General features: G+C 49.5%; 1 protein-coding gene across 6 annotated transcripts in view; it reads left to right on the top strand.

The window, feature by feature from the left end:
• TLN2 (talin 2) overlaps positions 1–17,955 on the top strand; it is a 396,032-nt gene that overhangs the window by 334,425 nt on the left and 43,652 nt on the right. For 5 of the 6 annotated variants that reach the window (XM_032481036.1, XM_032481034.1, XM_032481035.1 and 2 more), the window contains 4 exons: positions 2,119–2,265; positions 5,505–5,606; positions 8,070–8,189; positions 15,121–15,267. In XM_032481036.1, coding sequence (XP_032336927.1) covers positions 2,119–2,265; positions 5,505–5,606; positions 8,070–8,189; positions 15,121–15,267 — 516 coding nt within the window. The remainder of the gene's footprint in view (positions 1–2,118; positions 2,266–5,504; positions 5,607–8,069; positions 8,190–15,120; positions 15,268–17,955) is intronic. The other variant, XM_032481038.1, reaches the window with a different exon arrangement.

Genomic DNA, 17,955 nt, shown 5'->3' with positions numbered 1-17,955 from the left:
TAAAATAATGACCTCACCTTTGAGCCTGCTGACTCCACTTCCCGGATCGCCATGGGTCAGGTGGAGCAGGCCTTAATTGAGAGCCTACTGTGTCTTCTGGTGTCTGATGCTCGCGTGCTCCGGCCGCCCGCCGGGGGATTTGGCCGAGGCTGTGTGCTACTCAAGAGGTCTGCCGTTGGCGTTAGAGGAAGCGGCTCTGGGTGAGCCCTGGCTTAATTGGACGAGGCTTCACAGACTCTGAGCTGACCCTTTAAGGACCTGTAAAACTGAAACACGTGGCATGAAGGAGAGCAGGCCCTCTAGTGAATCCTCAGCACGAGCCCATGAGAAGGTAATTCGTTCTGGGACAGCCGAGAGCAAGGATGTGTTTTTGCAGGTTTTGATGCGCCGGGGTGGAGAAGGTGTCCTTGACACTTTCCAAGGAGTTTCAGAGAACTGCTTTGGGGTGTACTGCTGCCCCCTCACCCTGCAAATTGGCTTCTTAGCCTGCGTGGGAGAGCGGATGGGCACGTGGCAGGCTGCTCCACTTCTCCCCAGATCTGTGTACTTTGTTGAAGTTGAATGTACAGGATTGCCGACATTTTTGTGCCCACAACAGTCATCTCATCTTAAGTGAGATTTGGAGCAATGCATGCCTTACGCTTTATCTTTTTTACAAATGAGAACCTTTTTGTATGATGTACTCTCTCTGGAGGATTATGTACAGGAGATGTCAGGCTTCCATTATCAAAGCAAAGCAATCTGCACATTTTGTGTTTTGCCTTCTTTGTGCCATGAAATCAGCAATTGACCTAAATTACCAGTTCACTCCATCGCATCCCTAAGGGAGAGAGCTTTGCACCCTGACACAGGTGCCTCAGGGTGACCGTCCGGGATCCACGTACTTCACGTCTCATCAGATGTTGTGCTGGAAGATCGCGTCCTGATTCCCGTGGCTTTTCAGTTCTGCAGACCGAGTCAGTTCTTATGGCTCACGTAGCCTCTTTTTGAAGTTCTTATTTCATTTAATGATTCAAAAGAGCTATCATTTACCATCGCTCGCTGGCTTCCTTAGCTTCTCATCTACCAAAGTAAAGACGCAATTTCTTGGGCCTTTTGAAAGGGCCATTCCCCCTGAGTAGGTGGACCTGGTGCCTGGTTGCAGTGGGATTCTGACACTACCTGGCATTAGGGCAGATTTTCCAGGCAGGGGGCAGTCCCCTACTAGTCTGCTCTTATTGTAAATGGTAAGATGCCTGTGCCATACCATCTCATTAGAATTCCAGTGCATGGCGTGGTTATAATTACCATTTCTCCAGGGCCTCTGAGCTAGTTAGTGGTGGAGACAGAACTCAACCCCAGCTTTTTCTGACCTTGGGACCTTGGCTCTGTCCCCTGCATCTTGCTACCCCTCAAAGTGTTTTTCTATGGAGCCCAGTACCACCATTCTTTCATTCAGTCACTGCTCCGTGCTTGACACGTGGTTAAAGCATCTCTGAGGACCATTGAGAGGAACTCGTGAGCACTTGGGCTTTGCCTGCAGAATGTCTGTCCCTGGAGAGCTTTCCTCATTTGTCCCTCCAACCTCATGGCATGTAATTTGGAGCTATGTAACATAGATCCAAAGCCTGTGTAGCTTTCTGCAGATTTCTCTCCTGCATGTACCTACATTTCCATAATCCAGTCATATTTGCATAAAGGGAATTATGGTGTGTTGGGCAACTTCGAAAAGAAGTTCATTGGATCGTGAACACATTTTTTCTTAATAGAGTCTTTTAAATTAAATCTGTCAACTTGTATATTAGGGAATCTGGCATTCTCTTTCCATCCCTGTGAACATAGTAACGTAAAATTAGGTCATAAGATGCTGGTTGATGTTGGTAATTTTTTTTCTCCTTTTGATTGCAAAAAGAGATCTTTTTCTAATTGTCTTTTTGATCTATATTTTGCAAACAAATGCACAAGCATAATAAAGAAAAAGAAAAAGTGTAGAATACATTGTTGTACTCCTTAATGGGGATACAGTTTTATATTCTGCTTTTTAAGGTTGTCTTTAAAAGAAGTGAGGTGATTCTTGAGAGATTGAGCACCATTGTCTTCTGCTTATGGAAACATTTCACACCCTGCCCCCCCATACAGGCACAGCACACCCACGACGCCATCACAGAGGCTGCCCAGCTCATGAAGGAGGCAGTGGACGACATCATGGTGACACTGAATGAAGCTGCCAGTGAAGTGGGGTTGGTGGGAGGCATGGTCGACGCCATTGCAGAGGCCATGAGCAAGGTGGGTGCAGGCTCCCAGGCGCTCTCCTTCACCCTGTGACCCCACTTCCTCCAAGGTGTCCCTCAGACGTGGGCCCAGGTGCTGTCCTCTAGGGAGATGTCAGTCAAGGCTGACACCAACAAGCCTCCTCTTTTCTGATTAACGTACGAGTGTTCCATCATACATCCAATGTGTTCTTTGTTATTTATTATTTGTTCATTACTTTTGTAAGCCAGTTGCACCCTTCCTTCCTCATTGACACAAGGGGAAACGGAGATGGAGAAGGCATCACTGGCCCCCTCCCTTATAAAATGGAAATAATTATTTACTTCCCTGATAATCATAGAGTTGTTGTGCTAAACAAACCCCACAATGAAGTAAGGAAGTGATTCTCAAGCACTGGCATACAGCATGGCTAATTCGAAATCACTGGGAGCATTTTAGAATGAACATTCCTAGGCCCTGCCACAGCCCTGATCACTTGGAATCTCTAGGGGTGGAGCCTAGGAATCTGTATTTTTAAATCTCCCCTTGGTTCTGGGATCTAGCCAGATGTAGAAGCCACTGAAGCGGCTAAGCACGAAAGCCCCTGTGGACCACAGCCATAGGTCATGTGGGTGTCATTTCTCCTCCAGTGACCCATCAGTTGGGTTGGGTCCGGAGGGAAGGATGAGTGGACAGGCTCTCCTGCTCTCTCCCCCAGGAATCCTTCACCAGTCGTGTCTGCTGGATACTCATTAGAGTTAACAACTGTTCATCAACATCTAATTGCTGTCCTCTGATAGCATAGCCAAAAATTTCAGACTTCCTCTGTGCTTTGAAATGTCCATTGTCAGATTGCGAATACATTAATGTGGTTTTTCGGGATAATAAGTGGTCTTTAATTGCTAATTTAGAGAAGATTGGTTGGCTCATCTCGCCATAAGCAGCCGACAGCCTGAAGCTCTAATTAGGATAATTCCCCTTAAACACAATACAAGCATTATTGGATGATTAGAGTCCCAAGCCGGGCGGGGTTGCTGAGGGTCCCTTAAAGACCCCAGGCTTGCCTGGTCGGACCACACTGGTGATTTCTGCTGTGGGCTTCTCATGCTTCATATTTGGGCAGTTTGGCAGGAAATGAGTGACATTCCCCTCTTCCTCAAGGCCCTTGGACAAGTCTCAGTGGGTTTGTTTGGCTTTCAGGACGTCAGAACACCAGAGCTTTGAAATTAAGCTGTGTATCTACCAAGCATATTAAATAAAGGAGCTCAAGTTTTCTCAACACAAATTAAAAATTTAAGTGATAGTCCTTTTCTTCTCGGGAGGTGTTTTTCACAATCACTGTAATGATAGGGAAGAGTTCCACCAATCCCTGGAAGATGGGAGGTTTTTTCATTTGTTTTTGTAGCCTCTACCCCATTGTCCCTTTGCTAAGCTTACCCCAGCCTGCCCATCACTGGGGACTGTGTAGTAAGTGATGTCTCAGGTCCTTTGAGCCCCTTAGCAAGTAACACATTACAAATACGGCATTTTCTATATGAGTTTTGGTTATTTAGTTAAAACGCTGATGCACTGTTAGAATCATTTTCTAAAATCCTGAAAGGCAATGACTGGCAGAAAAATTCAAGTGTATAACCTCAGAATAAAGGGAAGTTCTTCAACTAAATAAATTTGAAATCCTAAAAAAAAAAAAAATCACTACTTTGTTCTTACTTTTCTCATTGTGTTCACACTGGTAGAAGTTCATCATGGTGGCCGGTGGCCACTGTGTTCTAAGCTGCCCTCTGTCGCCAACATCCTGGCCTGTTTGCAGTTACACCGCATCTCATGTGAAGGCTCCCAGCACATGGACCAACCCTTAGAAGATGTCCAGTCAATTTATACTGAATGTATAAGTCCACAGCTCAACCCTCAGTTGACCAGCAGGGCCCCCATGGTGTGATGGAGATACTTGGCAGTGTATATCTCTCTGATAAAGAATGGAGAAGAAATCTACCCTGGGGTTTGTGTTGTTGGTTTGGTAGAAATTACATCCCAGCCTATGCAACCTCATATACTAGGCTACGGTGATACATTGATTCAGCTCGCATTGTCACTTGGATCTGGTCATGACATGTAGCTCCCATAGACGACTCCATCTAACCTTTTCTTACTTGCCTGTGGTCCCTGTCTCTTCCCAGACTGCCAGCTGTCTGGCAGAGGGCTACCAGGGAGAGCTTGTCAAGTGTCCAAGGTTCTTCATCAAACAGATCCAGCTTGATTCCCACCCCCTCACCAGCTCCCTTCTGTTCACCATCCTCACTCTTCCTATATTCATTTCTCTTCACCTTGTCTCCTCACGTAGAATATCATTCAGCAAGAAGTGGTGACAGTCACGATGACAATGGTGGTGAGGATGGTGGCCTTTTTCCTCATCATTACCATCACTGACACTGTCACTATCATCATCAACTTCATTATCATGGTCAGCCTCTCCTCTGCCTTCATGTAGCTGTTCACGTAGGTGAGAGGTATTATCTCAGTTGACCTTCACTCCAACCTTCTGATGCTTGGAAGTCTCCTCAGAGAAGGACTTGAGATTCAGTTTAAATACCCAGCTTGAGGCTCCTTCACAAGTCCTGGAACCAGGTCTCAAATCCAAGTCTTCTGAGCCCATGAGTCCCCAGTCCTTCTTCAAAGGACGGAGCCACTGTCCCACTTCTCCACCTCTTCTGCTCCACACTGATCTTGCTTATCTCTCAGTGCCGATGGTGCTAGAGTCAGATGAGCAACAAGTTATTCCTGGTGTTTGCAATGCCTTCTCTTACCCATTTAGATCAGCAGTGAGGGTTCTGGGGGATAGATATCCATGCACTGCACCATTCCTAGGGAAGCCCTTCGTGATGTAGGTTCTGCCTCCCCCCCACAGCTGACTGCCCACCACTCTGACTTCCATACACCTGGGCTCTCACCCACCTCCGTACTCTCAGGCGCTGCTCCCTCCCCTCGGGACTCCTTCCCCACCTTTTGTTTGAAGCAGACTCCTTACCTGGTACCACAACGACTTGCTGAGCAGTCCTTCCTCTGGACAGCCCTCCACCTCCCGGCAGAGATTGGGGTCTCTCCTTGCCTGTGTGCCTTGAGTACTTTGTATGCGTCTCTCATGAGGTCCTTCTCACAGAAGCTGGGGGATTCTGTTGACTCGAGGCCAAAGAAACTCTGAAAGCCTCTCCATTTTTCTAAAGCCCGCACTTCAACAGGCTTCTGATGACCTTGGGTTCTTTCCCTCTCGTCTGTAGCTGGATGAAGGCACTCCTCCAGAACCAAAGGGGACGTTTGTCGACTATCAGACGACGGTGGTTAAATACTCCAAAGCCATTGCGGTAACAGCTCAGGAAATGGTAAGAGGAAAATGGGCTGCCCCCCCCTCCCCACTGTTGCCCTCTTGTCCACCGCATCACAGAGTCCTCAGATCTGGGGTCTGTGCTGGAGAGAAATTGGTCCTTGCCACCAGCTCCCCCTGGGCCCCAGCTTTGTCCTTATCTGTGGTCTTTCTGGCTGCCTGTGGTCTCGAAGCCCCAGGCCGCTAGACATTTCATCTCATGAAAAAGCTCTAAAAGGGAATTAATGATTGACTGAGACTTGGGCATGAGGACAGGGGAGCAAAGGAAAGAGAGAAAATTAGAATCAAGGAGGAAATGAGAAGGAAATTGCAAATTCCAGAGAAAGAAAAAAATATCCTATTTACTTCACAGAGGACTTGAGATGTTCTTCTAGATTAAAGTTACAGTACAAGAGAAGAAATTTGGGGATAGAACTGAGATTGACTGATGGAATTGAATTATAATACTTGGACAGTACTTACAATGAGCAATAACATAGCAATAACAGTCTTCCAGGCAAAATAAAAGTGTGGTTATATAAGAAAAATTTTTTTCTCCTGACAGCAGAAGGCATGTAAATTTTAGAGGTAATTTTTATTTATTCGTTTTTTGCCAAAATGTAATGCAGTCCATTTGTATCATATGGATGTTTAGATATAAACGGCATTGAGAGACAGTGAATGTTATCAATAGATTAAAAAGTCGTACCAAAAAATGACAAATGTTGTCCTCAGATAATTAATAGACATACATAGTAAGAAAGTTCTTAACTTCTGAAGGCTCAGATGTCACAGGATAAAACTGAAAGGCGCCTGTTTGTTGCTACCCCCCTCTCCAGCCGGAGGTGGAGGGACGAGACTGCACCGCCACGTGGTTCCTGCCCCATCAGGCCCAACGCCTCTCTGGACGGTTTTGTCATGTAGTCGTGTGTCCACTAGAGGTTGAGCTTGGACCACAAAGGCTTCCCCAGCTGCTGCTGCTCGTTCTTAGAAACTCTGCAATTGTGCCAGGCTCATTGTTGAAAAGGACTCGGGCTGGGGAGGGAGGGAGGAACAGTGCCCATCTCAGCGACTGGGAGGAGGCTGGAGTCGGCCCCGATCTGGCCCTGCTCGAGAGCTCGGGGGGACGCAGGTCACATCTGGCAGCCCTCGGTGCCAAATCCTCCGAGCAGGGAGCGCAGGGCAGCTCACCAGAGTGGGGGAAACAGTTCCAGTGGCCCCACGGTGTTTCTGGAATATCTCCTGGGCGAGGCTCTTGGCCAGCCCGTCTTGACCCTGCGTGTCCACACTTGAGGACCCCGGCTCCTGAGGTGGCTGGCGGGGTCCCTGATCGGGTGAGAGTCCTCTCACCACCCCAGGTGGCCCCCAGAATCACTGTGGCCTCAAATGGAACAGCTCTTGGCACAGCCTTGTTCTCTTGGGGTTCGGCATGCATTCCTTGGGAACCCACACCTTGGCCGAAAGCCTGTGACACTTCCTGATGCCTTGGGAACCCACACCTTGGCTGAAAACCTGTGACAAAACCTGGCACATGTTCACGTCCAGCCTCAGTGGCTGCAGAGTTATATGACAGGTTTTTTGGGGTTTTTTTTTTTTTTTGCTTAAAGCCCTTTAAATACAAAGAATTCAGATGCCACAGAAAGTACTGTTGTCTAGGGAACAGGTTGGGCGGGGGGAAGCCTTGGGCCCAAGAGGGACATGGATACCTTTCTGGGGGGCAGGTTCAAACTGCCTTTGGGAACTAAGAGGCATTTTTTTATCAGAAGAGGAAAAACTAGAAACGAGCATGTCCGCTAGGTAGAGTAAGTTAAGTTTTTCTGTGAAACAGGGGAAAATAGAGAATATATTGAGAGTAGAAAAGGCAGAACTTGACCATTTTGGCTGCAGCATACTCTTCACTAAATTTGTGGCTGAAACTGTGGTCGTTCTTTGGCACAATGTTACTCCAAAGCTGTATTCTGTGAGTTTCTTCCTCCAAAACAAAATGTTAGGTGTGTCCATCACTTGAGCCACGACTTCCTAATGACCCTGTCCTCATGCCCCCCTCAGCGGTGCGGGACCCCCTTCTGGGTTCCCAGAGACCAGATCAGCCCCAGAGCCACGTGTGACCCGGGTGTGCGCTGCACGGAGCTGCGCCCCCTTGCGGTTTCTCTAGGGAACTTCCCTGGGGACCCCACGGGGCAGGGCTGGCTGGACGCCTGTGTTCTCACCTCCCAGAGAGGGGACCCTGAGGCCCGGCCTCCATGCTGCACGGCCTGACCCTGAGCATGCTGCCACTGACCCGGCCGGGACCTGCTGGCCTGTGGTACGGGATGCAGCACCCGCTTCGCTTGAACCGCCCTCTCCAGCGTCCAGCCCCCAGTGCGAGCCAGAAGGTTGAAAGTGAATGAAACCCTTTGGCTTCCGGTGGTATTAACCCGTGGTTCTCACGCTTTTCTCTGTGTGTATGTGTGTTTGTGTCTTGCTTGTTTTCTTTTTCCAGATGACTAAGTCGGTTACTAACCCGGAGGAGTTGGGAGGACTGGCTTCACAAATGACCAGTGACTATGGGCACCTGGCTCTCCAGGGCCAGATGGCAGCAGCCACGGCGGAACCGGAGGAGGTCTGCCACCTTAAGTCCCTGTTTTAAGGAGCAAACCCACACTGGTGCCCACTCCCGGGGAACTGTCCATAGCTTAGCTCCTCCCCCAGAAGACCCCAGCCTGGTAGCCAGAACCAGGCTTATTCCCTCACACCCCCCAGGTTTAGACCCAGCCTGCGCTCAGGGCTCACTGTCCTTTCTGAGGCTGATTGACAGAGACCTGGGGCATCTGGGGAGACGGGCTTTCACCAGAAGGACTCTGTTTACAGTGTTCTGCCAGGACTCCTATCCCATCACTGATGCCAAGGGCAGAGCACGCACCACACTTCCTCCTCCCACTTAGCGGTCCCCCTCAATTATGTGTGTATTTCCCAAAGGCTTACAGAAGTGTTAGAACAGCCAAGTGCAGGATTCAGTTATCCCTCCCTTGGGAAAGAGCTGTGTACCTAGCCTGCTTTCATGAATCAAAGTCTTGCCCAAATATTGTTGGTGGCTTTTTAAGAGCTGAACCAGATCCCTGTCCTATACCTCCTGTGGACCCCTCTTCCTTACCGTCCTGCCTTCCCTAAACTCGCTTTCCTTAATGGCCAATGCAGGCTTGCCTCAGAACACCTGCACCCTTAAGGGTCTTTAAGTGGCCAAAGTTTAGCTCCAGAGGTCACTCTCTAAGAGGTCCCCTGTCTAATAGCTCCGAGAAATGGAGTGGCCCATTGGCAAGCACACAGGATGGGTGCCTGAGGACACACATCAGTGTTAACACATAGAAGGGGCCCAGGCCTGAGCTCCTGTGTGCCTCCTTAGAGAAAGGAAGCTCCGTCTGCAATAAAGGATAATGGAGTGGATTGCAGGGACCCTGGGAAGACGAAGGTAACTACATCCATGAAATTCGGCGAGCTGTTTATGGAGGGCAAATCCTGTTCATAACACTCCTAAGTGAGCCAGGCTGTCAAGGCAGAAGGTTGTGGCCGTCTTCCCTTCTCCTGGGGTTGACAGTCAGTGTCCGCTAGTTACTCAGTGCTGCTGTTTGTCCTGAGGGCCAGGTCTAAGCATGTCTTCACAAAGACTCCAGAGACACTACAGAAGTGAAAACCCCAAACACAGTCACTTTCTAACGTACGTTGTAACAATGCATGTAAATGGGAGAATCATATATATGTACTTGCATACATATATATCCGCATGGGATGACTTGAGTTTCTAACAGTGCCTGTGGTTTGAGATTTTAGATTGATTGAGTATTTAGGCTGCGGCATGAATAATTCTATTTGCAATGAATCTGTTAAGTGACTCCCAGGAAAGAAAAATTATCAGAGACCTGCATCAGGATTCTGTTGGTTCTTTACACAAGGCCATCTTTTTTTTTTTTAAACGACTCCCTGTTTTAGTAGGATCATATGGACTTGTAATTCATGTGATTAACATGTAATTTTGAATTTCATAAACAAGTGTAAGAGAACTAGTGTTACAGTCAGGGAAAGTTTGGTTGGGCAAAAGGAAGAAGTGTTTGGCTTTTCAAGAGGGTTGGAAACTAAAGGAGGCTGATCGTGAGGGAGGTTTGGATCTCTGTCCCGAGAAATCTTTGAAGGTGGAATCTACATGCGTCTGCCTTGATTGGTTTCAGTGCTGACCTGCCTGAGTTACTGAGCAAATACCCAGGGATCTATGAAGCCCTTTCCACTTCTGAGTTCTTATGAGCCACCCCACCCCACGTGTGACACAAGCACATATTCTAAATGCAACTCAGATCATTGCGGCAAAATGCAAAAGAAATGCCAAAGCAGCCAGGAAAGAAAACGCATTGCTAAAAGCACGAGAGCAAGTTGCTTTAGGTCCTGGCCCTGCGTTTGCAGCAGCTAATGGTTCCATTAAGGTTTTCCCTTTTCACCATTGCATCTTGAGATGTGTTTTACATTCCAGACACACGAGCAGTGTGACCTGGAGCGAAAAGGGGCAGAGAGAATATAAAATTACCAGTGGCTTGCGAAGGAAAATTCTTTGTGTGCATTTGCCAGACAGATATTTGGGGGAAAACTGAGAAGGTTAGGAGATCCCTGAAGCAAGGCAGGTTTTTATTCCAAGTCTGTGGAATTATTTGTATACCCAAGAGGGCCCCACATCACAGCATGTGAAAATATTTATATCCAGGGCAAATAAGAAGTCGCCCCCTTCCCTGCGGTCCTGCTGTCTGCTGTGCCGAGTCAGCGTTTTGGTCTTTTCCAGAATGGGACAATCACAGGAAAAGTCCTAGCTCTGCCCTCTGAACATCCAGCCAGAGCTTTCTCTGCTAATCCTTTCCATGGAAAATTCAACCTTTTGCTAACATCCCTATGAAAACTTCTTTTTTCAGAGAAGTGAAAACCCTCTGGCGACTTTGCAATTTATGATAAGTTTCCTCTTTAAAAAAACAAAAGAAGAAAGAAAATGTAGATCTCGTGAGCCACAGCTTCTAAATGCAAAGGCAGGGGCGCCGTCTCTGAGGACGTGTTGCCGTAACCACGGGTAATCCTGCGTGTCTTAAAAGCTGGCAGGAACGTTTGTCAGGAGCCTGTGGTGAGAACCAGAGCCCTTTCCCCCGGATGAGAGAAGTGTCTGCTCGAGACGTCCCTAAAACTTTCCATTCCGGGACACGCTTTCTGTGGGTGGCAGGGTGATGCCCTGCCTCTGCGGTACACACTAGTTTTTCCTGCCGTGTTTGCCATCGAAGGAGGAACTCCAGTTGGTCAGATAACACCCATTCTTGCCTTTCCAACGTCCACAAGCGCTCCCAGGCAAATTCTGTTTGACCTGGTTTCAGATGGGATTGTTCTGAAAGCCCGAGTGTGATCTGTACGTTTTGTGTAGTTTTAGGCAGTCAAGACAATGGATCTGTGGTTCTTAGACACCCTCCAAATGAAACGAGATCCAAGCCTTCATGAAGGCCAGGCTTCTAATTTCCCTCAAGGCACAAAACCAGGAGACAGTCTTCTCCATTTTACTTTTATTTGGGCAGGAAGAGGGGATTGAGGGTTTTTCTTGATGGTTCAAGTATTGCTTTACTAAAGCTGCCAATTTAGAACTCCAGAGTTTATGTCTTGGAGCAACATTCCTTTCTAATAAACACTGGTGGTAAGTTGGATCACTCTGGGGGCTGGTCCTATTTGCAGAGAGGTTTAGTGTTGCTTTGAGAAGTGCAGCATTTTTAAAGCCCTTATCTGTTTGAAACCGTCTTAAAACTGCATCCCCTTTCTAGAATGTTCCTCCAGCAGTACAGAATGTTCCGTGAAATTGCATAGAGGATGTTGAGTCTACCGTCCTTCGTGTACGTGCCCTAGCTCTCCCCTGCACAGGGGGAGAAGGGTGAGAATACGCGAGCTGTTTATCCAGGCCACCCTGGTGCCGGTGCTGTGCTGGGCACCGTCCCATTTACCTCCCAGCTTCAGTGTGTGAGTTGAGAATCCTCTGTCGTCCCCATTTCCCAGGCAAGCAAACCAAGGAGGCCCAGGGAGCGCTGATCAATTGCCCAGGCCCACACAGCTGCCACAGTTAGTGTGGAAGCCCCTTTTTAAATAACTTTTGGGAATAAGTGAATGTTTTAAGCAAGGCAATACGCTGACAAGCAAATATGTCAAAGTCAGGATTCACGGCCAGGTGTGCTGGCCGTTGCGGCCCTTGCTTTTTGCCCTGCGCCAAGCTCTCTTTTCATGATAATGAACATTCATGGGGCACTTGCTGCTTGCTGACTTTTTACACCTACCTTCTCTTTGGTTGTCCACCTGCCTTGGAGGTGGGCAAGGGCAGGGTCTGTCCCGTGTCGCAGGTGAGGAAACAAAGTCCCCATGAGGTTAGTGGGCTCACCCAGAGAGTCCGGTGGCCAGGAGAGGGTAGAGCTGGAAACAAGTTCCGTGGTCCTTTCTGCTGCTGCCCACGTGGGCGCAGGGTTGGGAGCAGGGGTGGGGCTGGCATTCTAAGATCCTTACTTCCTGTTACGTTCAAAACTTGTCCTTCGTAACACCATATCCCCCTGCATGCTGTCCACACAGGATCGCACAGCCAAGTCAGTCAGAGGTTTGCGTGGCCATGCCCCAGAGGGTTCTCCAGGCATGTAGGAGACAATTGTGTGACCTGGTACAGACCCCAACTCCAGGACCAAATCCTGGGTTGACTGAGAACTCCAAAGCTTTTGCAACTGTTGTCTTAGTTTGGTCTCATCCCTTTGCTTTCTGGTACTGGTCTTCCTCGTGCTTCCTAACTGGGATTTCAGCCCTGAATGACCTGCTGTGCCACCTCCAGGGTTGCCTTTACAGGGTCCTCTGCAGCATGTATGACGTCACCTCCAAGAGGGAGGCTGAGCGTCAGGACGTTGGGGTGTGTTTTTATGGCACAGCCTTCTGAGAGGGAGCTGGGGGCATAAGAGTGTCACCGGGGATGTCTTCCCACGATTCATCGTGTCGGCCGATAGGTTTCAGGTTTGGGACAGCACAGGAGCTGGTTCCTTCTCCCTCCCACCCCTAGGTGGAGGCCTGTCGTTCTGCAAACAGAAAGCTCAGACTTGGCTCCAGTGCAGGGAGTGGGAGAGATGCACGAAGGCTCTTCCAGAGTCTGGATCTTTTCTAGCCCAGTGGTTTCACACCTTCTTCTACAGAATCCCGACCCAGGGACAGTGCTCTGGAAGTTCTGCACACGTTTGGCTCAAGTTTCACTTTTCAAACATAGTGTCACTATTTGTATAAAAACTGTTGGGAAAAGCTACATGGACTCTTGAACATATCCTAGGCCAAAATGGTAACCCACCGGGGCCACCTAGTGGCCTACTCTGGGCCGCTGGGTGGTTTTATGCAGACCTCAGGCTCGCACAGCATCTTCCCAGGCTGCTGTGGTCAGGGGACTGTGGGAAAACTGTTCCCTTTTGCTTTAATTACACATAGAACAGGATTTTCAACACAAATACAGACATGAGTTGGTGGCCGAGGCTGTCAGTGGCCTTCGTAACCCCATCTCTGGATCACTGAGTCTCCTTGTTGACTTTTTGAGTCAAGGATATAAATTTTAACTCATAAAGGAAAAATATAGTAATAACATTGCTTCTATTTTAGATGTTGAGGTTCCGGGAGAGATTTTATTAGAGGGTGGGAAAGGATTCTGCTGTTAAGTGGAAAAAAAATCAAGGAAATTAAAACACTGAGCTAATGAGTAGAGCACTGTGCTTGGGATTAAAGACTTGGATTCTCATCTCGCTTTGCCAGGGACCAGCTGTGTGATTTTGGGGCCAATCACCTCACTTCTCTGGGCCTCAGTCTCTTCATCTGTAAAATGGGGAGGTTGAATGCATAAGGTCTTTTTTATTTTGAAGTTCTGTGAGTGTTTCTTCTTCCATTTCCCCTGACCTGGCTTCCCCATTAGCACCTTATCCTTTAGAGATCGGTGCTCATCCTTGCTGGACAGCTGAGTTCTTGCCTTTAGATTAGCTCTGATCCTTGAGTACTTAGAGTTAAACTGTATGGATCTGAAAATGCTTGAGAGCCAGCTTGAATGTAAAACTTTAATGGAGCATCTCCCTGCTTCAGCTTGACCTTGTGTTTAACCAGCGAGCATGCCCAGCAGACAGATATCCTTAAATGGCACTGCCGCTCTGTGGGCAGAATCGGAGCCTCCCTCGTTCTCAGTTGTGGCCTTGATGCTGTCCTGGTCCCGATCTGTTTTCAGAGCGGCCATGTTGGGTGATCCCGGCGTGATGCTCGTGTCGTATGGTTAACAAGAAGCCCTGCCTGATTGCGAAGCCTCTGTGGCACCTGCTCACATACAATTAGAAGACACACAAAAGAGCAGGAAGCTCGAGTTCCCAGGGCAGGAGAATTTTTTACCAAATAGATTTAAACATCCTTTGGGCTTCAGAAGGTTCAGGGAAATAACCTTTCCCCCCGGAAAGCAGTACATGTTGCAGCCCCCTCGCTCCCCAGAGTCGCTCTTCCTGAAACTCTGACTTGTGGGAGGATGGTCAGAGATAGCACCCAGGTGGCCCAGATCCCCAGGTGTGTGGATTCCTAGCTTTTATTCTCAAAACCTGAGATCGCTTAGTAACCATCCTTGAGAGATGCTGGAAGGTTAAGCACACAGCTTCTGGCTCTGGTGGATTCTTGAAAATAACACTTAGCTTAGACGTGTTTTGTTTGTATGTAGTTGGTTACCTGGGCTGTATTGATCAGACCAAAATGAAAGTTGATGTGAAACAAAGCCAGAAGGATGGAAACTTCGGGAGGGAGAGGTGGAATTTATTACACCATAAAGAGACAGCTGGCAGCTGACCCAGAGTGGAGCTCATTTGGCTTCTTATAGGCAAAGTAGCTTTTATAATCATACAACCCAGGGGTCATTAAAAGAATGCATGCCTGCTGAGCCTGCAGCCCTCAAAATGTGACTTTTTAAGGAAACCTCCACCTGGCTCGAGAGAAAGGAAGCGTGGGCCCAGCATGGTTGCTGAGGAAGGGGGCGTTCTGGTTGGTAAACACAGCAATTTTGCAAGAATCTGAACACTTTCAAATATGCTTTATACTAAAGCTATATATTCTGAACTTCTAATTACCCTCTAGGGCTTTTGTAAGGAATAAATGAAATTAAATGCGTTACCTGCTTAAAAGAGGCCCTGACACACAGTAGGGGCTCAATAAATGAATGAATAATCCCACAGAGTTCATCTAATTAACATTCTTACCTAGTGGCTCAGGATACAGATAAACAATACACCAGGAAAGGTAACCAATATTATTAAGCTTGCTTCCTGTGGGCATTTTACAGTCTCTAAAAAGGGAAGCAGAATCCACCAAATTCCGTACTTCACCAAGCAGAGACTCCTAACAGCAGTGGAATTTTCCTAGCCAGGCTCCCCTAGGACGTAGGAGAAATTTTCCACGTGGGGCAGACCTCCACGGCAGGTCCGTCAGGCTTCTCCCTCCCCACCCTGGGCTTGCCTCCACAGATCGGCTTCCAGATTCGCACTCGGGTGCAGGACCTGGGCCACGGCTGCATCTTCCTGGTGCAGAAGGCGGGGGCCCTCCAGGTGTGCCCGACGGACAGCTACACCAAGAGGGAGCTGATTGAGTGTGCCCGCACTGTCACGGAGAAGGTAAGGAACAGCCTTAGGGGTGGGCAGGCATGGTGACCCTCCGGGACCAGGGACGCACCTGAAAATTAAGCCAAAAACCATCCAGGTGGGTCAGGTCCAGTTGTCTTCCCTCCCTCCCAGGGTCTCCCCAGGGACAGGGCGCATCAGGGAACTAGGCGTGATCCACAGTCCTGAGAAAGTGTGTGGGGGACTGTCCCCCAGAGGTCTGGGCCCCGGTGGTCACCCGCAGGGCTCTTCTGCAGACAGACTGCACAGAGGGCATCCAAGTCACAGAGCGCCAGGAGCCTCTCCCTGCAGCCCCCTCTTGACAATTTTGCCCCCGGGCCTTCTCAGAGAGGCTCCCAGGTGTGAGGGCTGAGCGAGAAGGCCCCACAGCTCCTCTTCTGCAGCCCCTTTGTTTCCAGATGAGACAGTGAAGTGGGGAGGGCTACGTCACCCGGTGGGAGAGCAGGAGTCCGCAGGCCGTTTTCTGACTCCAGCCACAGCTGATGTAGAGAGGATCCCATAGCGTGGTGCATGGGGCTCTGGGCTCCCAGCTAAGCTACTTCGCCCTGCCAAGCCTCGACTTCCTTCAGTAAAGTGAGGATGAGGAAACAGAATGAATGCCTGGCCCGTGAGTTGTGAAAATTAAACGTGGCAATTTGTGTAGAAGAGCTTGGCACGGTGCCAGGGGGCACGGTTCAGCATTTAATCATCCTGGCTGCTTGCTGTTCCCTGTCTCTGCCCTCCAGCACTCCCTTCTCCCAGGACGTTCTCCCTGGTTCACGGCACCCCATTCTGAACGTCCCTTCCGTCCCAGCAGCTCATTGACTCTCCCGCAGTTTGCTGATGGTTTGCTTGGCTTATTTCTCGGAGTCGTCGTTTTCAGGGCAGCCCCTGTGCAGGCCGCCTGCGGTGTGGGCTGTGGCATCCGTCTTTGCTGCCTTTTCCCTCTCCTTCACTTGGGTCATAGGACATAGAGCTCGGCACTGTTCAGACGCTTGGCAGCAGGACTCGAGGGGTGGCGGGGACCCTCCTCTGGAAGCTGCCACTACAGAGGCTACTCTGTACATGGCCCCTCGCCGCGGCCGAGCATCAGTCTGGCCGTCTACTCCAGCCCACAGGACCTCCCTGGACTCCCCAGGACGAGGAAATAAATCTCTCAACTCGAGGAAGGCATTCTTCCTCCTTTCAAAGCCCGTCCTTGTTGTTAAAGTTACTCATGCCAGGTCCCCCCATGGAGGACCTTGGAATGGAGCCCCAAGGGAGGGGAGGAGAGGGTTTAAGCTGCTTGATGTTGGCCAGCGTGGCCAAGCACCGTGGTCCTCCTGAGCTGGCCTCCATCATACTGCTCCCAGCAGAGGCTCCCAGACTCAGGACACCAGGAGAAGGATCGGGGTGGGGGGCGGCTGGCCTTCTGGGTGGTTTCCTGCTATCTGTCCCTACCTTTTTCTCTCCTGCCCTCCCATCTTCCCTGGTGCTGTTCTTACCTGTCTTGCTTGGGTCTGAGTCCCCCCAGCTACGAGAACAGACCCATAAGGGGAAGAGAGCGGCTGGCTGGGGAAGGAAGGAGGAGCTGGTGTGGCAAGAATTGGGGGGAACCTGGGAGGTGGGACCTGGGAGGTGGGACCTGGATGTGAAGGGAGCACACCTTCTTTCCACAGCCTGGGGGAGAGCCATACCCAGGGGTGGAGTGGGTCCAGTTTGCCTTGTAGGAAAGTGTCTCTAGGAATGTGAGGGCGTACTGGAGGGGTGACAGGTGCCAATGAAGGGTTTCTGACACTGAAGTGAACACCTTAGCCAAACTGCTGGCCCCTTAGGTCCCTGGAATTACTATTCGGTGGTGGGCGCTGGCTCAAGGTGATACAGGAAAAATGGGGCGTGAAAGGATGGCCATGCCACAGGTCTCAGACGAGTCCCCGGGATGCACCCCATCAAGTGAGGGTCCTTGGCTTCACACAGGAAAGAATTCAAGAGCGAGCCATAGTAGAGCAAAGGTAGATTTATTCAGAGATACATACTCAATAGACGGAGTCGTCTCCGAAGGCGAGAGGCGACTTCAGAGCACGGAGCCCTCTAGGAAAGTGAGATCGGCCACGAGGTGTGGGGTTGTTAGATTTTATAGGCTCAATAATTTCATATAGTAACAAGTGGGAGAATTATTCCAACTACTTTGGGGAAGGGGCTGGGATTCCCGGGGTACTCAGCCATTAGCCACTTTTTGACCTTTTATAGTCAGCCTTGAAACTGTCCTGGCACCTGTGGGAGGGCCATTTACCATGCTGTGGTATTACAGTGAGCGTATAACGAAGCTCAAGGTCTTCTGGGAGTTGAATCTTCTGCTATGTTGGTGCTAATTGCTGTGTCATTCTTTTCATGGTTGTGCCCTGCCCCCTTCCCTCCTGCCTCAAAGGGAGTGATGGGATGGGAAGGTTACATGAGGGGATCCCCTCTGGGTTCCAGGCCCTCTGGGGTCAACTGTGAAGAATTTCCAGTCAAGAGGCAGCGGGGAGGGTATAGCTAGTGGTAGAGCACATGCATGGGCGAGGTTTGGGGTTCAATCCCCAGTACCGCCAGTTAAAAAAAAAAACAAAAAAAACAGAGGCAGCCAAGGGAGGAGTGATGAGTGTTAGCAGAGGGCTGTTCTACAGAAAACCTGATCAGACGGGACAGAACGGCCACACTTTTCATGGGAGCCTGATCGTTATC

Source organism: Camelus ferus, chromosome 6 (assembly GCF_009834535.1).
Source record: "Camelus ferus isolate YT-003-E chromosome 6, BCGSAC_Cfer_1.0, whole genome shotgun sequence".
NCBI classification, from domain to species: Eukaryota; Metazoa; Chordata; class Mammalia; order Artiodactyla; family Camelidae; genus Camelus; species Camelus ferus.
This window is presented reverse-complemented; position numbering and strand designations above follow the sequence as displayed.